The 27,310-nt window shown below is 40.0% G+C and overlaps 2 protein-coding genes and 1 long non-coding RNA gene across 4 annotated transcripts in view; 2 read left to right on the top strand and 1 right to left on the bottom strand.

The window, feature by feature from the left end:
- Positions 1-7,927, top strand: part of C2CD2 (C2 calcium dependent domain containing 2) — a 48,069-nt gene extending 40,142 nt beyond the window's left edge. The window contains exon 14 of the mRNA XM_060770292.2: positions 5,635-7,927. Coding sequence (XP_060626275.2) covers positions 5,635-5,861 — 227 coding nt within the window. The 3' untranslated portion in view covers positions 5,862-7,927. The remainder of the gene's footprint in view (positions 1-5,634) is intronic.
- Positions 7,928-11,349: 3,422 nt separating this feature from the next.
- On the bottom strand, positions 11,350-14,064 carry LOC137096720 (uncharacterized). The gene is made up of 2 exons (XR_010909652.1): positions 13,788-14,064; positions 11,350-13,369 (listed from the first exon to the last, which is right to left on the bottom strand). It is a non-coding gene; the product is annotated as an uncharacterized lncRNA (long non-coding RNA).
- Positions 13,583-27,310, top strand: part of PRDM15 (PR/SET domain 15) — a 45,287-nt gene continuing 31,559 nt past the window's right edge. Inside the window, exons 1-7 of one of the 2 annotated variants that reach the window (XM_060770294.2) lie at positions 13,583-13,675; positions 21,192-21,237; positions 22,643-22,736; positions 24,315-24,468; positions 24,937-25,189; positions 25,875-25,991; positions 26,388-26,495. In XM_060770294.2, the coding sequence (XP_060626277.2) occupies positions 21,201-21,237; positions 22,643-22,736; positions 24,315-24,468; positions 24,937-25,189; positions 25,875-25,991; positions 26,388-26,495 (763 nt within the window). In that variant the 5' untranslated portion in view covers positions 13,583-13,675; positions 21,192-21,200. The remainder of the gene's footprint in view (positions 13,676-21,191; positions 21,238-22,642; positions 22,737-24,314; positions 24,469-24,936; positions 25,190-25,874; positions 25,992-26,387; positions 26,496-27,310) is intronic. The other variant, XM_060770293.2, reaches the window with a different exon arrangement.

Here is a 27,310-nt window from a genome sequence, read left to right as displayed (position 1 = left end):
CTGGCTATATTTCTGACTTCATCTTTCTTACCCATTCTCTTTATAAACATAAGTGGACTACTATGCCAACCTGAATTAATTGCCTACACAGTAAGTTATTTCTGTCTTATGCTTAAGAACCCATACGGTAGCTTTACTGTGAGACACTTAATGTAACAGGCCAATTTTTAAAACTTGTACCATTTCTTTTCCTGTATACTCATATGCACTCCAAATTGTGTTATTACACATAGCTGCTAAAATAGGCCATAGATATAATACTGCTAAACTGGCAAATTCATTGATTTTGCTAACCTAGACATCTGCAGGAAAACTGGTGTAGTCGCTGTCTTCTTCTAGAATTAAGGACTGGAAAACCTTAATAAACAATCATTTTCTTGGGTTACTATGAGTTTTCCGGACTGTATGGCCATGTTCCAGAAGCCCCAGCCCAATTTACTGTCCAAACGCATCTCCCTTTATGAACCACCACGAAGACTGAGATCTTCTGGGGAGGCCATTCTCTCAGCCCCGCCACCATCACAGGTGCAATTGGTGGGGATGAGAGACAGGGCTTTCTCAGTGATTGCCTCCCAGCTGTGGAACTCCCTTCCTGGCAAGATTAGATCAACCCCCTCTCTCCTGTCCTTCAGAAGGATGGTGAAGACCTGGCTGTGGGACCAAGCCTTTGGGATAGTGCAATGAGGTAATAATAGAAGGGTGTCTTGGAATGGTTTTTAAGCAACTGATTTTAAAGTGTATATAAGTGATTTTAATGTTTGTGTATATTTATGGTTTTATGTCCGAGCGTTGAATGTTTGCCGTGTATATGTTGTACTCTGCCCTGAGTCCCCTGTGGGGTGAGAAGGGTGGAATATAAATGGTTCATAATAAATAAATAAATAAATAAATAAATAATCTTCTGCCATTTCACCCACATCTATGGCAGGCACCCTCAGAATTTGTGAGGTCTGTTGGAAATTTGGAAAATGGGGTTTATCTGTGGAATGTCCAGGGTGGGACATTGAGGCAAGTGTGAATGTTGCAGTTGGCCACCTTGATTATCATTTAATGGCCTTGCAGCTTTAAAGCCTAATTAGTTGCCTCTTGGGGGACACTTTGTTAGGAGGTGTTGACTGGCCCGAATTGAGTCTTGTCTGGATTTACCCTGCTTTTGAGTATTGCTCTTTATTTCCTGATTTTTGAGGATTTTTTCTAATACTGATAGCCAGATTTTGTTCATTTTCATGGTGTCCTCCTTTTTGCTGAAATTGTTCTCATGCTTGTGTATTTCAATGGCTTCTCTGTGTGGTCTGACATGGTAGTTGTTAGGGTGATCCAGCATTTCTGTGATCTCCAATAAGATGCTGTGTCCAGGTTGGTTCTCTGGTTGAATCAGTCTGCAGTGCCTTTCATGTTCCTTGATTCGTGTTTGGGCCCTGCTGTGTTTCATTGTCCCTATGTAGACTTGTCCACAGCTACATGGTATACGGTAGATTCCTGCAAAGGTGAGAGGATCGCTCTTGTCCTTTGCTGAGCATAGCATTTGTTAGATTTTCTTAGTGGGTTTGTAGATAGTCTGTAGATAGTTTGTAGGTTGTGTTTCTTCATCAGCTTCCCTATGCAGTCAGTGGTTCCCTTATGTATGGCAAGCACACTTTTCCTCTCGGTGGATCTTTGTCTTTACTCTCATGGCTTGCAGCTCTTCTGATGGAACATGGCCATACAGCCTAGAAAACTCACAGACACCCAGTGATTCTGGCTATAAAAGCTTTCAACAACACAATAATTTTCTTATTAGAAGGTGTTGAGTATGTGTCATATGGCAGTCCCGCAGCTTCAGATGCAGATTACTCACTGTAGCATGTAAAGGACAATTGCCCCCCCCCCCCAATATCCATGTATTCTGCACCCACAAATTCAACCATCCATGGTTGGCAAATATATTCTAAAAATTCCAAAAGGCAAACCACTATTTTACCATTTTGCTACACCATTGTATACAGTGATACTTGAATGTCCATGGACATTGGTACCCACATGAGATTCTGGAACCGAGAGCCCATTGTAGCGGTTTGGAATATGTGAGAAAAATATCAAAAAAGTACACTGATGTTATTTGAACTATTCAATGGCTTGCCCTTCTTATCCTCTCCCACAAAGTTCTGGGCCAATGCCTTTTTCTAGCCCAGAGATTAGAGCAGGGGTAAGTCTAGTGAGCCATATTAGAAAACCTTGTGGTTACACCGCCCTGTTGCAAGAAAACCCATAATTGATCCCAAATTCTCTCAGAAGCATGATATTACTTTACAGCATGACATTACCATACATCACTTTCAGTTGTTTTGAAAAAGGCTTTTTAGTGGTCCAAAGAGTGCCCAAAATGTGGTCAAATGTCCCAACATTACCTAGTGGACATTTAAGGAAGTATTTTTGGAGGGTATTGCTATTTGTTTTTTTGAAAGCTGGTGTGCCTTAAGTTTTGTATGTAACCTGTGGCCACACTTTGCACTAGACATCGGCCTAGTGATAGAAAACCAAAAGAGTACATATGAGTGAGATGATTCAGCACTAGCTGCCTGTGTCCTCTAAAGCTCACTTCCACTTCACTGCTCTTTAGATAAGAATTGTACAAGCCTACACCAGAAGGCATAGTACAGTCACTGTCCACTTATCCAAGTAATGTTTGAGAAGCCTGTGCATGCAGAAGCTCTATAAGGCCATGTCTCATAATGCCTTGTATATATTTGGCTCTTGAATCAAGTAAGTCTGCATTGCCTCAAAAATGATAGGTGCATGTTTGCTGCCTTCTTTGGAATGCATAAAGATGAAAGGGATTGTGCTTCAGCATATGCTTTAACGCAAGATGAGCAAAGCATGACATGTTAGCTGTATTTGGTCTGCTTGGGATCCCCAGATGATTCTGAAAGGAGGCATCATCCTTTCTCCTTCACAGAGGCTTTACCTTGTTGTGTTCACAAAAGTTTTCCATGTACAACTTGCCTTCCCAAAATATCTTGTTATAATTATAATACTGGCTCTGGCAGCAAACTTCTATCAGAGAGAAACTTTATTTTCTTGGATTTATACTCTGCCATTCTCTTGGAATGGAATCCAAAACAGCTTACCATAATTTAAAATAAGATTAATTTAAAATCATATTTTAGAAAAGTTCAAAAATGAAACAACAGTATTATTTTTGAAAAATGGTTAAAACTAGTTAAAAACACATTAAACCATAATTACTAAGATGCCGCATAATCATTCACACTCGCTTCTTGTTGTTGATTTTGACCTGTGGTGGCCCTATAAATGAGAGACCTCCAAGTTGCAAACCACCCTCTCAGGTCCTGCAGATTCAGTGCTATGGTTTCTTAATTGAGTGCATCCACCTGTGATGTAGTCTTCCTCTCTTCCTATTGTTTTCTACCTTGCCAAGCATTGTTATCTTTTCTAGTATGTTGTGTCTACTCTTGAAATCTCAGAGTACAACATGCTATGGTATACAATGGGACTTGAGCATCCATGGATTTTGATATTCATGCAGGGGCCTTGAACCAAACTATATGAGCTGTTCAACAGTGAAACTCTGTCTTAGAGTGAGGTGGAAGTTCCTTTCTTAGGGGCTTTTAAACAGGCTGAATGGCCATCTATAGGAGGTGCTCTGATTGTGCTTTTCCTGCATGGCAGGGGGTTGAACTAGATGGCCCTTGTGGTCTCTTCCAGTGCTATGATTCTGTGAAACCAAGGGCCCACTATCCTGAACCATTTCTGCCAGGTACTATGTCCTTAAAAGTATCGATCTGTAAAACTCAACTCGTTGATGTTTTGTTAATCTGAAGGTCATGTTCAAAGAAAGCAAAGTGTTGGTCACATTGCCCTCGATTTCTAAAGGAACAATTGAAACACTACCTCTGAGGATGCTTGCCATAGATGCAGGCGAAACGTCAGGAGAAATGCCTCTAGAACATGGCTCTATAGCCCGAAAAAGCCCACAAGAACCTAGTGATTCCAGCCATGAAAGCCTTCAACAATAAATTATCTACTCTGGAGATGTAATGCAGTTTGACACCACAATGCCTCAATACTATGGAATCATAGGTATTGTTTTACAAGGTCGTTTTCTCCATAACCTTTTGGAGAAAAATAGCATTAACAACCATTTAAAAACCATAACCTTTTGTAAAACTATGGGAAAAAACCTCGTTTGAGTAAAATATTCTCTTTAGTTGTATATATCCACATGTACTGTACTTATGCAAGGTAATTTGGTTTTCAGTTATTAGACTGATAACCTGGTTGTCTCTGATCTGTTAGGAACAGAGATGATGCCAATGCATAAAATATGGCAGTTCTTCAGAAGTGTTTTTTTCAGTGCCTAAAAACATCTACTGTCCCATAAAACATCTTGTTTCTATATCATTCTCTGAAGAGACAAAAATAAAGTAGACTTTGTTAAAAGTAACATATTTGGTTTACTCACAACCTTCATGTATTCAGCATACATGTACATAACTTGTCAATCCAGTTAGAGATAGGTTTGAAGTAGTTTCTCTGGGCAGATAACACAGGGCATCTTTCTTACAATCAGCAGCAACATGAGTTTGCTCTTAACAGTCCAAAGTCTAAGCAGGTAAGAGACAGCCTTAGCATTCTGAGAGTCTAATGGAGTCTGAGGTCTGATCAGTCTGAGGTCTGATCATGTGGTCTGTAACCCCTCCCACATCCTCAAGAAACATAGAGTAAAGGTAAAGCTGCCTATCAAAACACATATATACAATACAGTAAGCAAACAGAATCACATACAAACAAATTACTAGTGGAGGCTTGAAAAAGGTTGCTATTTCCAGCAGTCTTCAGCCTTCTCTGCCATAGACTGCTCACCAAACTGCGTCTCTCAGGGTTCCATAGCATTAAACCATGGCAGTTGAAGTGGTGTCAAACTGCATTAATTCTACAGTGTAGATGCACTGCTAGGGTTTACTTCAGCAAGATCTGATTGCTCATTTCTAAACAGGCAGCTGGGGAATGTTTGTTACTTGAGGGCTCATCTCACCCAAACTGTGAAACTCTTGTAATATATAACCTGATTCTTCCCTTCTCTGTCCAATCTACATATTTTTATGTTTTGCTTGTTAAAGGTTGCATCAAAGTTGCATTTACATGAAGCGATTCAAACATTCTGTCTCAAATCTTTTAAATATGTGTGTGTTTATCTGATACTTTGATTCTGATGAAAATAATTGCATGTTGAATTTAACTGAATAAATTGGCCTTAGAAAAATCACCATAACAGCTTGAACATTTTAGTCACTGACCATTGACCATACACTTTTATATGTATCAACTGAGAAATAAGTCCAACTGCATTTAGTGGGATTTACTGGTGTGTGCACAAAATGGTTACTATAGATTTGCTACAAGCTCCATTCAGCTATAACTCTTTAAATGCTTAAAAAGCATTTTAATGACTTTAGTACATTTACTACTATTTAAAGTGTGTCCTTTTCTTTCTCTTTCTGAACTAAGTACTGGTTGAATCTGATTAGAAATATGAGCAAGTGCTTTTTTTTTTTTAAGGGAACACTATTATAAATATTGTTGATGTAAATAAATAGCTTGCGTTTAAAAGCTTTTGCATTTTCATTACTACAGGTGGAATATTAAAAAAGAGTGCAAAGTTATTCTTCCTCCGCCGGCACCATCAAAAAGACCCAGGAATGAGCCAGTCACATAATGACCTTATCTACCTACAACAGCCCTCACCTGATGGTACCCGAAAAAAGGGAGGTACCCTAACACGCCTCCTGAACAAGAAAATTATCTTCAAGAGCAAGAGCAAAAGCAAACTGAATGGAACATCAGTTGAACCATATGCATAATGCCTATTACACGCCAAATTATACAGCCTCCCTGTTTACAGAAACATAGACCTGTATGCTTACTGAGGTTGACTAATTTTATGGTCAATGGAAGACATTGGAAAACAAAAGCAAGGACATGAAATTGGTGGAAGAAAGCTGATAGAAATTTTAATGTGCCGCAAATAAAACTTCAGTCCCTTCCAAACTTCATTGGAAACGAGCACATTGAAATCAGTGGGCCTTAGTCTGTAAAACAGTACTATTTTTTTAAAAAAAATTCAGGTTTCAATATGGAACTGAACATTGATGACCAGGGAGTTATAGTGGACAACTGTCTGCATGAATGTATGTATGTTAATAGTGGCATACCATGGTTGCATTTTAAAGAAATATAATATAGTGGAGAGTAGGAATACAGATTAAACAGGGTTTTGTGTTGTGAAGATAAAAGTGACGAGACCAGGAAATCCTAATTTAGATGATTTGAACTACAAAATAGTACATTTACAGTGCAATCCTATATGTTTACTTAGCAGCAAATACTGCTTATGTTTAGTGGGGCTTACTCTCAGGTAGGAATGCATAGGATTGCAGCCTTAAAATATTTCAGGACAGGGAAATGAAATGCTGATGCAGTAGCCCTGATATACTTATTGCTAAATTGCTGTATTACTGTGGCTTGCTTTTCATAGATAATAACCATAAAGATTGACAACATGCACAGTTACATATGAATATAATTTGTATACTCTGTGCATGTACCATGAAGAGCATCCCCTTAGTCTGCTCACAGACTATTTACCAGTCCATGTTCTTTTTTCCATTAATAGATTACATTAGCAATATTGCCCCAATCCTGGGGAGGCTTCAATTTATTAGACAGATGTATGCTGTCTCATGGAAGGAAGGATAACATTAAGTAGAGCATGTGTAGTCTCTTCCAGGCATTTCTTTCTCTGCTACATTTTGGAACTAACTAGGTCAAGGGAAGTGTGAATTCATGTTCTGAACTGTTTGCTTCTTAAATACTAAGGAGTGGCAAGTTGTGCTCGCCCGTTTCATTGTTACCGGGTAAAGAAAATACATATAACTATTTTATATATTCTTAATATATACATGCATTTCTTATTTAAATTGCAAACGTTATCAAGATTCGTTGGAGATTTATTCTGATCGACTTGGCTTCATTGTGAACTGTAAAATCCAAGTCTCCTAGTATAATCAGCCAACACCAGGTACCAATACGATCACTGCATTTTGGCCAGTAAATAAAGAAATATCATTAGTTTAAGTAATGATATCTCTGGTATAGTCATTTACATAAGCTATAATGGTGTTGGTGTTGGATTCAAGCTTCTGATGTGTCCAATATGCAAGAAGAAGGCTACTGAAAAGGAAGCAACAGTTGTCACTACACTTGGAAAGTTCTGGTTTCTCTTGCCAAATCCTATTGTAGTCTGATCTATAGAAAATTAATTTTCCCATGAAATACTACCTTTTTGTAATAAACACTATGATTGTGATCCTAGATTAATTTCTTTAGAAAAGAAAGGGATGGGAATCATGGGAGAATCTGGATGTTATTGGGTTGCAATACCCAGCAGCTTTATCAGCGCAGGCAATGATGAGAAGTTCTGGACGTTGTATTCAGCAGAACTCAAGGAATATACGATTCCTGTTCTTTTTCTAGAAATGACTCAGGCAAGTCACATATTCTGAGCCTCAGACAACCCCACAATAAGGGCCACTATAAATCAGAAATGACTTGAAGACACACAACAAAAGGCCTAATGTAATCATTGCTCCTATATAAATAAGAGGGCAGGGGACTTGTGCCCCTCCAAATGTCATTGGACTGCAACTTCCATTAATCTTAGTTGCATTCTAGTAACTTCTGGAGGACAATTTGCTCCCCCTTATCTCTTGGCTTTAATTTTATTGTATAACTTGATGGCATATAAATGGATTGAAATGCAAAACTGTATAAAAAGGACTTGCTGCTCTTACAGATACTTGAAAATATTTAAAAACTTGTTTGAAAGTCTTAAAGCTGTTTCATTGAATATAAAAAAAATCCAAAGATATACTATGTTAATTGTCTTTTGTTCTTTTTAATGGGATTATTCAGCGTCAAGTCACTGGGAGGAAATCATGCTCTGACTGGGAATGGTTATTTTTAGAACAAAGATGTTTGCACAAGCCACTAAGTCACTGATTGTTTTGTGACAACTAAAGACCAATCTCAGGTTCTTTAGCCCTAAAGATGCGGTCATTGGGAACCCTGTTCAAGCTCCACTGAAGCAAACGGGATATATACCCCAACAACTTGTAATTTCAGTAAGTTTAGACACAAGTGCAACTGTAGTCAATACTCAACATGGAATGCTTAATTTCATCATTGGGGTCTTTCCCCTATCACATAAGCACTACCCCCCGAGTACTGACCACAATTGCACATTGAGATGAAAAACACCTAGCCTGGTTAAGGAGGAATATGTGTGTGTGTGTTACACACACTTGTTCCTTTCAAGGCGGAACTCATGCTCTGAAATTCTTATCCCTTGCCTTGAGAAATGGAAAAAAGGGGAGCTGCTGAGATATTGGTTTCTTTATATTGTATTAGTGTTGGCATAACTTTTTCAAGTTGCTTATATGGTAAGAATATTGCCTTTTTTCTGCCTTCAAATCCAGGAAATCACTAAAATGAGGGTATCCCTTTTTTGTTACCAGCTTATAGTTCTTTTTTTCTCTTCCAGTAACTCAGGAGAGCAAACACTAGGCTAGCAGGGAAAAGTCCAAGCCTTAGTAGTATTCTGCTAGTAGTTGTGTAAGCACTTGCTGAAAAACCAGCTGAGCTGGTGTAAGCAAACCTAACACAATGAAGTCAAGAATGCAGTGCACAAATTGCATATATAATGGTTTTTGCAACAGATTATGTAACTGGAATCAAAGTATTAGATATGATACTGTACATAGTAAAAAAAATATCCACTAAGAAAATATTTGGTTACACAATCCCATATATTATAAGTGGTAGCCTATCTATAGCATGTATTATTTATTTTCAAAATATTAATTCTATAGGAAAAGGTGTAGAATAGGAAGTGGGAAAGCAACAGGAACAGTTTTCATAATATAGTGGGGTGGACAGATTCATAGACAACTAACTGGAGGGTGGACCATGGATGTAATGTATGTCATGACAGACCTGAACCAAACATGATACACACCACCCTGCATGACACATTATGTCCTGGTAAGGTTTGGGGGAGGATAGACCATGGGCAAAGGGATTTGCAGTACCTTCACCTTCTTTCACAGACCACTGTAACCCCTCACAATAATGGGCATGGACCAAACTTGGGAAACAGACCCCTCATGACCTACTTTACATCCTGGTGAGGTTTGAGAGAGGATGAAACATTGATGATGGTCTCTGCAGTACCTTCACCTACTTCCATAGACCACAGTGACTCCCATGAATGACGGGCCTGGACCAAACTTGGGACACAGACCCCCCCCCCCATAGGTCTTGGAGGTACTGTTCTGCAGTGGCTCCAGTCCTTCCTGGATTGCCGTTCCCAGAAGGTGTTGCTTGGGGACTCCTGCTCGGCCCCACAGCCATTGCCCTGTGGGGTCCCGCAGGGCTGGGTATTGTCCCCAGTATTGTTTTTTTTTAAAAAAAATCTTTATTGAGATTTTCTTTAAACATGCATATATATAGGTAAAAAAAAGGAAAAAGAAAGTAATAGGGGAAGATTAGAAAAAAAAGAGAGAGAGAAAAGCAAAAACACAACAACAAATAGAGTAAAATAGGAGTATTTTGACCTCCTGGTGTCTTCTATCCACTCTTGTTCTGATGAAGAAAAAAAGAAAATAACAAAAATAACAAAAGTTCTTTGTTTTCTTTCTATTCTCTTGATCTTTCCCTTCTTTTTTCTTTTTAAGGTTTCATCCTTATTTCTTTTCTTTATGTTAAATCAACGTCTCTTTTCTTTTCTTCCTTAAATACTCGATGACCTCTTCCCAGTCAGTTTCTTTTCTTCCTGTTTCTTTGTTTTTCAGTAATAGAAAGGTGAGTCTGTCTAAGTTGCTGATATCTAGCATCTTTATTGCCCAATCATCTTCTGATGTTTCTGTTTGTCTCCATTTTTTAGCATAACATATCCTTGCGGCTGTTAATGCTAAAAATAGTATTTTATCTTTATCTTTTACCAAGTCCTTGTCGTACATTCCTAATAGGAACAGCTCCGGTTTCATTGGTATTTTTATTTTTAACATATTTTGAATTTCTTTTTGTATCTTCTTCCAGTAATCTTTCGCTTTTTCACAGGTCCACCACATGTGGAAATAGGATCCCTCTTTCTTCTTGCATTTCCAACATGTCGAGCTTGTATTGTCATATATTTTCCCTAATTTTTTTGGAGTTAAATACCATCTTAAAGACATTTTTACCCAATTTTCTCTGAGATCAGAGACATATGTGTATTTTAATCTCTTTTTCCAGATTTCCTTCCATTCTTTTTGTGTTATGATCAGTCATTGTCCCCAGTATTGTTTAACATCTACATGAAGCCGTTGGGTGAGATCATCCGGAGTTTTGGAGTCCAATGCCATCTGTACGCAGATGACATCCAACTCTATCACTCATTTTCACCAGATGCTAAGGAGGCTGTCCCAAGTCCTAAACCGGTGTCTGGCCACTGTGATGGTCTGGATGAGGGCGAGCAAATTGAAGTTGAATCCAGACAAGACAGAGGTCCTCCTGGTCAGTTGCAAGGCTGAACAGGGTATAGGGTCACAGCCTGTGCTGGATGGGCACAGGTTCGCAGCTTGGGAGTTCTCCTGGACTCATCACTAAGCTTGGAATCCCAGGTTACGGCATTGGCCAGGGGAGCTTTCACACAATTAAAACTTGTGCACCAGCTGCGCCCGTACCTTGGGAAGTCAGACTTGGCCACAGTGGTCCACGCTCTCGTTACATCCAGGATAGACTACTGCAATGCACTCTATGTGGGGTTGCCTTTGAAGACTGCTCGGAAGCTTCAAATAGTCCAACGAGAGGCAGCCAGGTTAATAACTGGGGGCGGCAAACAGGGAGCATACAACTCCTATGTTACAACAGCTCCACTGGCTGCCAGTTTGCTACCGGGCACAATTCAAAGTGCTGGCTTTGGCCTATAAAGCCCTAAACGGCCCCGTCTGATTTACCTGTCTGAATGCATCTCTCCCTATGAACCATTGTGGAGATTAAGATCCTCCAGGGAGGCCCTGCTCTCCGTACCACCATTGTCACAGGCGTGACTGGTGGGGACGAGAGACAGGGCCTTCTTGATTGCCCCCGGCTATGGAACTCCCTTCCTCGTGAGATCAGATTGGCCCTCTCCCTCCTGTCCTTCAGAAGGATGGTAAAAACTTGGCTGTGGGACCAAGCTTTTGGGACAGTGCAATAAGGCAGTGATAGGAAACTTTAACAGACCAATTTAGATTTGACACAAATGCCAAATGACTGTTTTAAACGGTGTATTTTAATATTTTGATTTTTTAAATGTTTATGCATACTGATATCATTTCTTGTCACGGCATTGAATATTTGCCGTATATATACTGTGCTTCACCCTGAGTCCCCTTTGGGGTGAGAAGGGCGGGATATAAATGTTTTATTTATTTATTTATTTAGTTTACTTTGCTTATATACCGCTGTTCTCAGCCCGAAGGCGACTCATGGCGGTTCACAGCAATAAGAGACAGCAGAAATTCAGTGTACAGTATAAAAACAGTTAACAGCCTAATCCATTACACAATTAATAACAATAACAGTTAACGATTACTACAGTAGCCATTCACTATCGTCTCATCATCGAAAACATGATCCAAATTCGTCATCCATTGATCCATTCCAGTGTTCATTAATCAATCATTGCACTAATTATTCAAACGCCTGCTCATACAGCCAGGTTATGTTTTTGAATTTGCTGTACACAGAGAAACTATTACTATTCCTTTATCTCGTATCTGATTTGTCGTTGATCCACTCTTTGGGCTTCACGCAAATCTACCATTGGTCAAAATATATGATCCTGTGCTATTATTTTCCATTTCTGGCCAGATAGCTTCAATTGAGATGATATTCTGACTTTGGTCCTTTAGCAATTAAATTTGGCGGCAATGTCATTCAGGTTGCTAGCTCTTGTGACCCTATAGTCCAGGCATGGGCAAACTTTGGCCCTCCAAGTGTTTTGGACTTCCAACTCCCACAATTCCTAACAGCCAGTAGGCTGTTAGGAATTGTGAGAGTTGAAGTCCAAAACACTTGGAGGACCAAAGTTTGTCCATGCCTGCTGTTGCTGTTTGGCCCTTCAACTCCCAGAATTCCTGACAATTTGTTTATTTATAGTGTCAGGGGCAGACCAAACAGTTGCATTGCATGTTTAACAAACAAACAAACAGACAAAATTTGTGAGTTTGGTAGTTGATTAAATGTCCTTTGACCAGTATCTGGCCACTTGGAGTGCTTCTGGTGCTGCTGCAAGAAGGTCCTCCATTGTGCATGTGGCAGGGCTCAGGTTACATTGCAGCAGGTGGTCAGTGGTCTGCTCCTCTCCACATCTGCATGTCGAGGATTCCACTTTGTAGCCCCATTTCTGAAGGTTGGCTCTGCATCTCGTGGTGCCAGAGCGCAGTCTGTTCAGCACCTTCCAAGTCGCCCAGTCTTCTGTGTGCCCAGGGGGGAGTCTCTCATTTGGTATCAGCCATTGATTGAGGTTCTGGGTTTGAGCCTGCCACTTTTGGACTCTTGCTTGCTGAGGTGTTCCAGCGAGTGTCTCTGTAGATCTTAGAAAACTATTTAAGTCGTTGATGTGCTGGCTGATATCCAAGCAGGGGATGGGCTGGAGATGTCACTGCCTTGGTCCTTTCACTATTGGTTGCTACTTCCTGGCGGATGTCAGGTGGTGTAATACCGGCTAAGCCGTGTAATTTCTCCAGTGGTGTAGGACACAGACACCTCATGATAATGTGGCATGTTTCATTAAGAGCCACATCCACTGTTTTAGCGTGGTGAGATGTGTTCCACACTGGGCATGCATACTCAGCAGCAGAGAGAGTAGCATAGCACAAGGGCAGATGTCTTCACTGTGTCTGGTTGTGATCCCCAGGTTGTGCCAGTCAGCTTTCGTATGGTATTATTTCTAGCGCCCACTTTTTGCTTGATATTCAGGCAGTGCTTCTTGTAGGTCAGAGCACGGTCCAGAGTGGCTCCCAGGTATTTGGGTGCACTGCAATGCTCCAGTGGGATTCCTTCCCAGGTGATCCTCAGAGCTCGGGATGCTTGTCTGTTCTTAAGGTGAAAAGCACATGTCTGTTTTTAGATGGGATTCCTGACCATGGAACAAGCTCATTAGGGCTTCTGGAAGTTGGAGGCCCAAACAGCTGGAGGGCCGCAGTTGGAGGATGCCTGCTGTAGCCGCTCGCCCTTCCATCGGTTCCTGGGGGAGCTGCGTCTTCCTGGCTGACTCCTCTTCCTTCTGTGGCGACAGAGTGGCAGGATTAGGATGAGGAAACTAGCAGTGTCGACCGGCCTTCCTTCCCCAGCGTCGAGATGCCCCGTGGGAGCCTCTTCCCTCCAGAACCACTCAGTCCCGGACTCCCGGCCATTCCCGTCTCCCGCCCTTCAGTCCTTCCTGTTCCAACTCCGAACTACGACTCCCATCGTGCCCCGCGAGACGTCACGGGTCCAAGCTTCCGGCGCCGCTCCGGCTTCCGGCTGGGATCGGAACCTGGAGCCCGGAATTCGATCCGGGCGCGAGAAAAAATTCCCCCCACACAAGCAGGTAACACCCAAACCCCCCCAACCCCTCCCGTCCCGCCGCGCGCGCCGCTCCCTCGCGGGCCGGGGCCCCGCCCCTTGCCGCGAGATTACCCCTCCCCCCTGCCCGTCCTCGCCTCGCCAGTCCTGGAGCCTTCCTCGCGCGCCGCCTGCTCCGCCCTCCCTCCCCTCCGTCCCGCGCGCCTCCTCCACGCCGCCTGTTCTTTGTCACAGGAGCCGCGCGCGGCGGAGGGAGGGAAGGAAGGAAGGAAGGAAGGGGCCGGGCGGGTCCGAGTCAAAACCCGGCGGAGCCGCTCCCGGATCGCCCCGACCCAGCCAGCCGACCGCGCCAGGACTGGGAGGGGGAGGGGCAGGGGCCCGCCTCGCGAGGAGCACACTTGGGAGGGCTCGGCCTCTTCTGGGCTTCGCCCCCCCCCCTTCGCACCTCAGACCAGCCCCCCAAATAATAATAAAGAAGGGAAAAGCAGGGGCTTTCCTTGGAAAGTCGTGTGGCTTTCCTGGGTTAATGGCAGCCCAGGGATAGAGTCACCTTCCTCAGGAAAGGGAACTCAGTCCGTGGTTCATAGGAATTAATAACAATAATAATAAGTAAAACAAGCAGTCGAAGAAGAAAAACATGCCCTGGCAGAATATGTAGAAGAAAGCAAAGAACTTGGAATTTTGGATTCTGATTTTTAATAGGCGTGTTTTAATTATTGTTTTAATATTTTAAATCTATTGTTGAATGTTTTATGATGCTGGCGTCATATGGTGCTTCTGTGAGGCCGCCCTGAGTCACCCCCCCCCTCTCCGGGTGAGAAGGGGGGGGGGGTATAAATATAGGAAATAAATAAATAAATAAATAACCTTTTTTGATTGAAGAAACTTCTCAAAGAATCAGTACAAGAAAACTGCACTACAAACCAGAGCTGACAGCTGGCGCAACAAAGCCTTGCATTGGCAGTTGCTTGGCAATATTGAAGGATATGTTGATAAGGAGAAGACCTGGTTATGGCTCACAAATGGAACCCTGAAGAAGGAGACAGAAGGCCTGATTCTTGCAGCCCAGGAGCAAGCCATGAGAACAAATGCAATTGAGGCCAGGATCGAAATATCAGCTGATGACCCAAAATGCAGACTGTGCAAGTAAGCTGATGAAACTATAGATCATATCCTCAGCTGTTGCAAGGAAATTGCACAGATGGACTACAAACAAAGGCACAACTCTGTGGCCCAAATGATTCACTGGAACTTATGTCACAAGTACCACCTGCGAGCAGTAAAGAATTGTGGGATCATAAACCTGCAAAGGTAGTAGAAAATGAACATGCAAAAATACTGTGGGACTTTCGAATCCAGACTGACAAAGTTTTGGAACACAATACATCAGACATCATGATTGTGGAAAAGAAAAAAGTTTGGATTATTGATACCACCATACCAGGTGACAGCTGAATTGACGAAAAACAACAGGAAAAAGTCAGACATTATCAGGATCTCAAAATCGAACTGCAAAGGCTCTGGCATAAACCAGTACAGGTAGTCCCAGTGATAAGCGGCACACTGGGTGCCGTGCCAAAAGATCTTAGCCGGCATTTGGAAACAATAAACATTGACAAAATCACGATCTGTCAACTGCAAAAGGATCTGCTTGGATCTGCATGCATCATTCGAAAATACATCACACAGTCCTAAGTCCTAAATGCTTGGGAGGTGTTCGACTTGTGATTTTGTGATACGAAATCCAGCATATAGATCTCATTTGCTGTGACATAATGTGTTTTTGTGTCAGTGAAATAATATTAATAATAATAATAATAATAATGCTTCTCTTTGAAAGTGGTGTGGCATTCTTGGGGTAAAGGTAGCTCAAGGGATATGGTTATCTTCTCCAGGAAAGAGGATCCAGTTCTCTCAGGCACCTTTTCATGATGATCATAGAATCATAGAGTTGGAAGAGACCTCATGGGCCATCCACTCCAAGCCCCTGCCAAGCAGCAGGAAAATCTCATTCAAACCATGCCCCCGCCCCCCACAGATGGCCATCCAGACTCTGCTTAAAAACCACGCCCCTCCCCCCCCCCCCCAACAGATGGCCATCCAGACTCTGCTATGCTTAAAATCCTCCAAAGAATCCTCCACCACAGTCCAGGACAGAGAGTTCCACTGCTGAACAGCTCTCACAAAATATTCCAATGTGTATTATTAGAATTGCCACATCACAATTAAGCAAAATGTATTAAATGATTTTTTTAAAATCTTAAAATAAACTTGCCTTTTTACTATTCTGCATGATACTAAAGATGATAAGAGATGGAATAGTAACTAGATTCTGACCTGCCTATGACACTTAAGATATTTTATATTTAGATAAATAAACCAAACTTAAACCGTGGGTCCTGACGCCAAATGGGGTCCCCTGAGCTCACTGTTGGGATCATGAAAAATTTGGCAACAGTAAAAGGTTTCTGAATGCCACTTATTTACACAAATCTGTTAGCAACAACATGCAGTGTGTATGGCAGACTGCAGAAAATGCTTCAGTTGTACATAATAAAAAGGAAAATCAAACTGTTCAGCAAGGCTTGCAAATGCTGATTTAGCATCATCATTTGATTTTTATATCTATTTTATATAACTATATACCTGAGGTCACATAAAAATTTCACATGTGGAAAGGGATTGTGAGTAGAAAAAGTTTAAGAAGCTCTAGTTTAGAACAGGTCTTGCATTTCTCACTATCTATTTACAATTCCTTATGCTAAAAGCTGTTGGTATAGACTTGTTGGCTAGGCAGATCTATATGATAAAATACATTTCTGTCATATAGGTAAAGCTGTACACAATAACCCCTGTGCCTATTTAACAGGAAGTCAATTTCTTTGGATTCAATGGGAATTATTTATAACTAGATGATTGCAATATTGTGTGTAATATTTCTGTCTGAAAATAAATGCAAGAATTAACACAAAAGCTATATTTCATAACTGGTTTTGAATAGACATGTCTCCAAAGTGATGTTTATAGTACCTGTATTTAATCTCAGTTATATTTCAGTGTTTTCTGGTGGGAAAAATAACGATACTTTGACTAATAGATCTAGAATTAATTGCTGAAAGGCTAATTTCCGTAGCATGTTTATTTTACCGGTCATGTTTATGTCTACTCAGAAGTGGGCCTCATTGAATTCAGTGGGTTTTATCCCCAAGTAAGTGTTTCTAAGATTGCAGCTATCACACATACACTCCATCACAATCTGATGAGAATGACATGCTCTTGATGTTAGAGATAAAAGTAGCAAGGTTTTTTCCTGATGTCTTTTATTATTATAAGGGCAATAAAAGCACTCGATTCTTGATGCTTTCTGCTGTAAGATACATTAATAATATTGTAATTACGATAATGAGATGCACAACTGGAACTATGATGTTGGGCCACTACAGTCCTTCCCTTGTGGGATTAAAATTAAGGTAACAATGTAAAATGTGTGCAAAATAAACACTTTTATTTTGTTTGGTACAAACTGAAGTCCCACAGCCTAATTTCTTGATTTATACTTTTGGATTAGACATCCTCTCCAATTACTATGGTAAATAAATCAAATTCACTGGTACTATAAATGTGCAAGTGCTGTCAGTTTCTACTGTCTCTACTTGCCCAGTTTTGGAATTGACAGAACTATTTGTTCTGTGTCACATATGCAAGTTTTCTCAGCTATGAACAGATATGACTCACTCTTCAGGCCTTCTAAGACTCCTTTCTATGTTTTGTTAGATCCATTTCCTTTCTTAAGAACAATATAGTAATTGGCAAAGTAATACAAGCTACAACCTGCTTTCATTTTACTGGTGACAATTCTTCTCTCCTGTAGCCTTAATATCTGAGATTATTGAAGCATATTCTTGTAACGTGTGGACAGTGATTGCTATTACTATTATCAAATTGCATTTTTTGTTATGAACAAGATAGGTTCTGTAGGTTGGTTCTTGAATTTGTATGTACGTCAGAACAGGTACATGTTTAAGTGTACACATGTATGTATGTATATACATACACATACACACACACATATATGCATGCTTTGGATAGCATAGGGAAGGGTTAACACCCGTGTGGTATTTGTTCAGAAGATTTCGCCTCACTTTCTGTCCCTGTGATCATTGGATTTTGAAAAACGTGGCTTATTGTATAAACAAGGATTGGTGATAAAGCTTCAATGGAGACACTTTTCCTCGTGAAAACTCTTCCAGAACTGAATTTCCCATCTGAGAGATAGATTTCCTTTACTTTCTGTTGTCTCACCCCTGTTCTTAACTGTGAGTCATTTGTAAGTTGCATGTAATATATTAGTACTCCCAGTTTTGTCATGCCAGCACAAATTATGGATTGGTTGACCAAAACAGGTTGAGGAAAAGGACAAAACGTCCAGAATATATTGCTTTCCTTCCATTACCATATTTTGTTTCTCCCAGATCTGCTCACAGATTAAGAACTAAGGACAGCTGTTCTGGATCTGACCAAGGTGCTGTCTCTGGCCTAAGTCCCCTATTGGTAAGAGCAGACAGACTAATGCATCTGGGAAACTTAAAATAAGGCTTTAAAAGGCAGGACTTTTATCTCCATTGTTGTTCCTAAATATGAAGGCTCCCTTTTTGCTATGCTGTGTAGTTGCCATTGAAAAATCTATTCCCTCTTAATTTGTATAATCCAGAATTTGAAAAGTTATGTTATTGAACTCTAGAATAGCACACAGAAGCCTTCATTCAATGTGTCCTGGGCAAATTAAAAATAATAATAATAAGAGTTTGATATTTTCAACCGGATCTCTGCTTAACAGTTTGATGGTGATACTTAAAACTGTCTCTTTTAGGAATGATAAAAATTACTCTGTTGTTATTCAAGAGTGCTTCTATTCCTTCTTTTGCTTAGCTTTTTTTTTATTAAAAGGGATATCCACAACATTCACAACTGAAGATTAGTGTGATAATGACAGAAGCAATGTGTGTTGGGGGGGGGGGGGGGAGTTTGTGCACCAAACCTTTGCAAGATGGTCATGTAGTATATAATTATTTTGTCGACTAGTAATATCTGGATATTATATGTATTATCCTTAGCAGGTAGTATTCTGACAGAGAGCAAACATTTATTGAAGTCAAAGCAGAAGAGGCATTTTGACTTGTAGAAGTTCACAGAGAGTGTCTATTGGAGCTAACACTGTCAAATCTGAGGAGAACTGTGTCTCAGTAGAACAGTGAGGCATCAGCAGATAATATTGTGTCAAGTAGGTTGATTCCAGTCAATGGGAATACATCAAATTAAGTGAAGATAAAGTCCCTCTTGTGGACTAAAGCAGTACCATGGATAGCTCAAAATGAACTTTGTTGACCAGCACTCCTTTCTACTAGTCACAGAAATATAGTATCTCAGGAGCAAGCTAAATTATTTAAGCAGTTGCAGTAGAGGAGCTGGCCGGACTACTGAAGGCCCCTGCCTAATTTTGTAATTTTGTAATTTATTTGTATTTAACACAATCTTCATTTTAATCTAGCAAGAGAAGTATGGGGATCATTATAAACTGAGCTGTAGTGGTCTTGCTTCCAGTTGTGAGCATCTATAAGCATTATTATTTCAGCTGGGGAGAAGAAACCCTTGGATAGTTTATTTAAGCAGAATGCAAGAAGAAACTTTATGTTGGCAGTGAGGAGTCTGAGTAAATGCATTAGCCCCTCATCTCTATCCACCACATCTCACCCCAGACAATTTCATTTGGGAAGTAATGCTAATATGCTTTTGAAAGAAGGCCATGTGAACATACATTTTTAAAAGTCTGTGCTCCAGGAAAATGGTACCCTCTGGGTACATTCAAGCAGAGAGTACAAAGTGATGAACCGTATAGCAAACTCTCAGAAACCTACATCACAACAGATCTGCATGAAGAGGTGATGATCTGTCACTTCTACTTAGGCAGGGTGACCACTCATAACTTATAACTGCCTGGAAATCTGGTGACACTTGATAAGTCTAGACCAGCTCCATGTAGTTACTTCTTTTGTTTTTGTAGCCTTAAGAAAACATAAAAGTCCCAATACCCATTGGGGTGACATTCAGTTAAGACATAACTGCTAGTAAACTTCGTATTTTTCAAATAAAGTGAATCAAATATCCTGTGCTAGTAACGGTACTAGGAACATTTTCCACATTTTTCTCCAACCCTTTTTATTTTTAATTGTTCATGTTTTTACCTGATTTTAATTTTATGATAGTTTGATGAATTTTTAAATTTTCTTTCATGTGAACTTTAACAAATTTTCAACTGTTGTAAGTGACATTGAGTCTCATACATGGGAAAAGGGAAACCGCTTTGTGTCGCCCATGGGCTGAGAAAAGTGGTATATAAATATAGTAAATAAATTAAATAAATAAAAGGTGGGATATAAATAAATATAAGATTCAGCATCAGGTTTATACACATAAGGGGCTTGCCACCACATATGTAAAGCCAAAATGTACACATGTTCATGTGTGACACATGCAATTTTTTTCATTGCAAAAATGGGGTTTGTTTTAGAAAACTTGTGTTAATTTCAACTAGTCAAGACAGTTGCCTTGAAGCCCATGAGGAGAAAGGAGAAAGGTGGGGTATAAGTGATGGATGATAATGATAATAATAATGACCCACAGAAGATACCAGATTGGTGTGAAAACTCAGTATTACCTTGCATGATTTATTGCTATCTCTGTTATGTATTCTAGATATTTTGCAAAGTGAGGCAAAAACTATAGTGGATAATAAGACTTTAATTTTTATGTGCCACATTTTCTGTATAACTTAACTGTAATTCACATGCTTCCAAAATCTACAGCAACATTCCTTTTGAATGCAACATTAAAAAAATGAGAAATTGCTGGACCACTCTAATAACCACCATGTCAGACTGCACAGAGAAGCCATTGAAATCCATAAGCATGGGGACAATGTCAACAGAAAGGAGAAAACCATGGAAATGAACAAAATCTGGATACCAGTATTTAAAAAGCCCTCTAAAATCAGGACATTAAATAAAGAACAACACTCAGAAGCAAGGGAATTTCAGACAAGAAACAATCAGGGCCAGCGAACACCTCCCAACAAAGATTCCGTGGCAGGAAGTAGCCAGGTTTTGAAGCTGCAAGGCTATCCAATGCTAATCAAGGTGGCTAATTGCAACATTCACACTTGCCTCAAGCAGGCAAGAGTTCTTTCTCCCACCCTGGGCATTCCACTGATATGTACATCCCACTTGCCTAGTTGCCAACAGATTTCACAACCCCCGATGATGCCTTCCATAGATATGGGCAAAATGTCAGGAGAGGATGCTTCTCGAACATGGCCATACGGTCCAGAAAACTCACAGCAACCCACATTCAAAAAACCGATTGGGTATGATGTCTCCTATTATAGCATCGGCACAAATGTGTTGGACTCCCTATAACTAGTGGGATAAACATTTTATTAGGAGGTATGTGACTGCTCAGTGTCTCTGTTGTTTATTTTTTGACAGATTTCAGAAATGGCAGAAGATGGCAGTGAAGAGACTATGTTCATATGTAAGTATTCAAAAAGGAAGAGTTAAATAGTTTGTATGACCTATTATCATATGAAAACAGAATCACTTGTTAGTTAACAAATGTCTGTGATTTTGTTTAAGTATCGGGAGAACACTGCAACATTATTATTGATCAGGAATTTAATTACCCTTTATGTTCCACTGATGCTCTTTCAGACAGTTGTTAGTTTAAATCTTTGGCGTCTGATTTCTTTTTCCTGTACATCTGTAAAGTTCATCTTTGTCAAGCTTAAAAGGGTCTGCTTCTTCTCAATGTTTATTTAGTAATTAGAAAGATTGAAAGCTTTATAAAGACAACATAGATGATACAGTGTTAGCAGTTTCTTCAGACGTGAGGCTCAGCTTTAATTTTTTTGTTACTTGGAAATTGTAATTTTTTTCTCATTCCTATTAGTGTTGTTGTTAATGCCAGCTGTTCACACAAAGTTTTACATCTTAAGCAAAATAGACAGGCTCAAAAGGTTTACATTGCTTAACAGTATGGAGATAGGCAAAGAAAGGAGATGAAGAGATAACTGTGATAAGGGAGAAATTTACTTAAGGCATCCTGTTACTAAGGTATAAAATCTTGCAGTTAAGGGAACTTATTTACAAAAATGTAGTCTTAGAAGAGCAATTTGAATGAGGAGAGAGAGACGAGAACTCTGTGAGATATTCATTGAAAAACTATAGCAAACTGTGCTGCAAGAAAAGATTACTAAACTTTCCCCATGTTTTTATGATAGAACCAATCAGAAAATGACATTTATAACCCAGGAAATCATGTTACATGGGGTCATAAATTGGTGTGTTGGAGCTTAGGATAGAATGTTAAGCTGAGGTGTTTTTTTTGGGGGGGTGGGTTGGTTGTGTTTGCCACATTTATGCTGGCTGCCAAAGAGTCAGGCCACCATGGCTGCATGTACAGTGCTATTGAAGACATTCCAACTTCATCTTTAGATCCTATCTAATTTGTCTTAGTTGCTGCATTATCATCTGCTTCAAAAAGTGGCAACACTTAAGCAATCCATTTTCCCAAAAATATTCACAGATAGTTTGGTAGAATGTGCTGCATGTCTGGGATTCAGCTAGTGGAGATCACATCCAATTTTAGACACCTTAATTCATAGAGTGTTACAATGATTTCCCTGCCAAAAACTATTATACCTAATTTTGTTTTCCCTTACCCTGGAATCTCTTCCTTAATATCATTTCCTTGACATTTTTACTCAAATGTGCTTATAGGCGGATAACATTTATCTTTGTTCTTGAGATGAGCACAAATGTACAATTAATTCAACTGTGTGTCTAGCCACTGGGAGTAAAAGGGTTCTGAATTTTTCCCATGGATGTTCATTGAGAAAAATCTAATACAGAGAGCTGTTTTCCTGCTTGTCTGTTTCCAGGGTGTGAAGATTGTAATCAGTATCACGATTCAGAATGCCCAGAGCTGGGCCCAGTGGTGACAGTCAAAGACTCCTTTGTATTAAGTAGGGCAAGGTAAGTAACTTTTGCTAAGCTCCTTCTTTGCTTTTAAAGTTAGCAGATTTTAGTGGAATAACAAAGTTGCAAAAAAGAGTGCTCTGTTTTCATCTATACTTTTTTTTTTTTTTGGTGCTGTATTTCTCACTGAATTTTTTTCTGCTAGAGGAGAATTCTCATATATCTTATTAATAAGTATAGTATGACCCCCATAACTACAGGGGGTATGCTTCAGGACCTTATTGGATACCTAAAACTGTGGGTAATAGCGATCCCTATATTTTGGCTATACTTGGACCAGCAGCGTACCATAAAATTACCTAGAGGACCGAGGGAGGCCTACAATTACAATGTTTTTTGGAGTGTAAGTGAAACTGTGGATATCAAATCCATGGGGCCATACTGTATCTTGCAAAATAATATAAAACTATTGCTTCAGTGCTTCATTCCAGAGTATTTCAATGGTACAAAGTGAGTGAAGATGGGGTACATAGTAAGTCCAATCAACCAATGGAGTAATTCATGGCTAGAGCATTCCTGTTTTATTGCCTTTCCATGACTGTAAAGGCAGACTCCCAACTAGTGGAAACCAAGGAAATGCATTGACCTCTCTGTAGTGCCTTTTGGTTCAGTAGCAGAACTTTGTGCAGTGAAGGTCCCAAGTTCAAGCCCTGGCATCTTCAGTTCTATTGGTCAGGTAACAAGTGATGTCAAGCATTTGGTACTTCAATTAATTTGTTGTGTGTATGTGTCTTCAAGTCACCCGTGGTTTTATCATTACTTCATGAATTTTGTAGGGTTTTCTTAGGCAAGAAATATTCAGAGATGGCTTTGCCAGTTTCTTCCTTTGAAATAATAATAATACACTTTATTTATATTCTGCTCTATCTAACCGAGGGACTCAGAGCGGATTACATTATACATATATAGACAAACATGCAGTGCCTTTTATACAGTGAAAAATGACATACAATACACAAACAAAGGCAAAAGTTTCCCTTCCATCTCCAGCATCTGGAGGCGATGTTCAAGTCTGGCCATGGGGAGGTGCTCTTGTTCCGTTTTTCCATGCTGAGGAGCCTGTTGTCTGTAGACACCCCTGGTCGTGTTGCTGTCATGGCTACATTGGGTGTCTTTTACCTTTCTACTGAGGCAGTACCTATTGACCTACTCACATTACATGTTTTCAAACTGCTAGGATGGCAGGAGTTAGGAATAACAGCAGGAACTCACCCCGATCCATGGTTTCGAACTGCCAACCAAGTTTTAATGCAGCTAGTGGTTAACCCACTGTGCTACAGTGGCCCCTGCGCATATATATATATATATATGTATATGTATATATGCAATTATAAACTGTAGTACCTGGGATTCTTGAATGGTCTGCCCCCCCCCCCCCAGGTCCTAATTCAGGTTTCAAAATTAGATGGAATACAGTGCCACTTATTGGTGTTGTTGTATGGCTTTCCTTTATCTTAATTATTCTATTGTATGGGATGTCTATGTACAGAGTAAGTCTGTTTCTTTTACCTAATATTAGAAAAATTGCAGTCTATCCTGCTTCACTCTGATTTGCTGTATATATTTACTTCTTAGATCATCTCTTCCCTCCAACTTGGAGATCAGGCAACTTGAGGATGGAACTGAAGGTGTGTTTGCGATAACTCAACTGGTCAAGCGCACCCAGTTTGGCCCCTTTGAATCCAAGAGAGTTGCCAAACTGGAAAAGCAGTCACCATTTCTACTGAAGGTACAATAAGTCTTGAGTTTAGGTGAAATTAAAAATTCAGGGGGAAAAAAACTTGGATAAGTGTGTTGCCAAATGGATAAGTGTTCTGTGGGTATTCTTCTGTATTGCTACAGTAATGAAGGAAATAACTCTGTGGCAAGAGTATAATGTGGTTCAGAGGTGGGCGGAGTGTGGCACATGAATATCACGGGCCCTTTAAGGACACTTTTGAAATCCTAAAGCCCACACAACATCCGCTAAATATTTTTGAAAAGAGTGATATTTTAAATCGAAAAAGTAAATTGAATTTTAAAAGTGGAACAGGAAGAGTGATGGATAAAGATCTCTCAATGTTTTGCAGTGAGCTCTGGCAGTTCCCCACTCCTGCTATACTAGATGCATTATTGTGCATAGTGTTGCTCATTAATCCTTAAAATAATAATCCTTACAAATACATTTATGTTCACTCCCTGTCTGGGTGTTGCTTAGGTTTTTCAAAAGGATAGCCCTCCAGTATTTTTTGACACCTCTAATGAAGATGATTGTAACTGGATGATGATGGTAAGGCCAGCCAATCAATATGATCACCAGAACCTGACGGCTTTCCAGCATGAAAATGACATTTACTTCACTACTTCCCGCGACATCCCTCCAGGAACTGAGTTACGAGTATGGTATGCAGCTTTCTATGCCAAAAAAATGGAAAAGCCAGTTCTGAAGCAAGTTACTAGCATTTCCAATGGTACGTTTGCCTTTTTTTTTTCCTTTAAAGGTGTGCGTTTGGATGCAGGGTAGCATGCAAGAGAATGGTATAGTGGTCTGAGGACTAGACTTGGTGACTCTGGGAAACCAAAGCTCAAATTACTACTCAGCCATGGAAACCCATTGGGGACCTTGGACAGATTGCAGTCTCGCAGCCTCAGAGAAGGATATTACCCAATCTCTGAACAAAGCACCCCTGACAGATGGCCATCCAGCCTCTGCTTTAAAGCCTCCAAAAAGGAGCCTCCACTACACTCGGGGACAGAGAGTTCCCCTCTCAGAACCCTCACAGTCAGGAAGGTCTTCCTAATGTTCAGATGGAATCTCCTTTCCTGTAGTTTGAAAGCATTGTTCTGCATCCTAGTCTCCAGGGCGGCAGGAGTGTCTGTGTATAAAAATAGTTAATGATATACATATAGCCTATGCTACTATCAAATTATGTAACTTGATTGTTTCACTGTGCATAGCATATATGACTGGTCTGGGGAATCAGCTTTCATAACCTGAAATGAACCTGTAAAACTCTCAAGCTAACCAGAATAAAATGGTTTGAACCATAGAGTAATATATTTTCAATGTAGGCCAGTGGAGATGCAATAATTATTTGCATTATAACAAAATATAAGTGAAAAAATAAGCTAATAGAGACACTATTCTCTCAATAGACGTGTGTTTAGTTGTGATGGAATGCGACCAAGAAGAGAACAACACTGCTTCAAAACCTGGTACCTTTTCTCTCAAGAAAATCAAGACTTCTCAGCCTTCTAAAGCAGATCATTCAGGTGTATTATTATATCTATTCTGATTGCTAACAGATTATCATAACTGTTGTTATTGCTGTTGTTATTACCCGTATTTACTCGATGTGCCAATGAATGTAATGCTCCCAATTGTGCAGGCATAGCATGCCAGGGAAGCAGGTGGCATGAATGAGGCCTTCCGTCAGGTACACATTTCCCAACTAGCCTCATTTACAAGGCCTTCAAAACTGATGGATGGATGGTGTTGGAAGGCCTTGTGAATAAGGCCAGTGGGGAACTCCATGGGACTAGTGGTGGGGAGAGATCTCAAGAGCAACCCAGGAGAACAATGCAGAACCTAAATTAAAAGACTGTGCACCCTAAATATGTACTGTAGCAAATGGAAAAATAAACTAATAAAAACAATCTTTCCCATAGATGTGTGTTTAGTTGTGATGGAAAGTGATCAAGAGGGAAATAAATCTAGCAGTGCTTTTTCACTCAAGAAAAGCAAGAATTCCGGATCTGCAAAAGCTACTCCTTCAGGTATAAATACTCATGTTGTGTGTCACTGGTATGATGGGTCTGAAATCACTTATGTATCATGATGATGTTGCAGTTGTTAAAATATGATGGCATACAAATGTGTTGAAGGGAGGTGTTAAACTTGTGGTTTCTAATTATCTTTGATTCCTCAAGTAAGAAAACTTTGATTCCAATTACAAAATGTATACACACTTTGACCATGGATGTTGTTGTATATTCTTCATTTTGTTAACACTTGTGGCACTTTTAAAGACCTACAGAATGTCATTTGGCATAAGCCTTGAGAATACGAGCACAGGTAGAAAACTAGAAGTGTTGTTTTGATATTAAACTATTTTTGGCCTCATGTCAAACCTTGGCCACTAACTTAAGCTCTAATTGCATTCTCTGTTCAAAACCAATTGTGAGTTTTTTTCCTTTCATTAAGCTTTGTAGAAAAATAGCATTTTCACCTCTTATTTGTGCCTTGTAAAATGTCTTCTCATTACATGGAAATCAACAATAATTATTCTAGCTAGCTAGCTATCTCTATGCATTTATTACTGATACTTGCTTCATGGATCATGTAAAATATTAAACTTAAGTTGGAGCCTTCAGTGGCTCAATGGGTTAAACCCTTGTGCTAGCAGGACTGTTGACCGAAAGGTCAGCAGTTTGAATCTGGAGTTTCCCCTCTGTCAGCTCCAGCTTCTCATGAGAGAAGCCTCCCACAGGATGGTAAAACATTCAGGCGTCCTTGAACAACATCCTTGAAGACGGCTAATTCTTTCACACCAGAAGTGACTTACAGTTTCTCAAGTTATTCCTGACATGAA

Source organism: Anolis sagrei, chromosome 3 (assembly GCF_037176765.1).
Source record: "Anolis sagrei isolate rAnoSag1 chromosome 3, rAnoSag1.mat, whole genome shotgun sequence".
Taxonomy (NCBI): domain Eukaryota; kingdom Metazoa; phylum Chordata; class Lepidosauria; order Squamata; family Dactyloidae; genus Anolis; species Anolis sagrei.
Note: the sequence above shows the minus strand (reverse complement) of the source record. Positions and strands in the feature narration are given on the sequence as shown.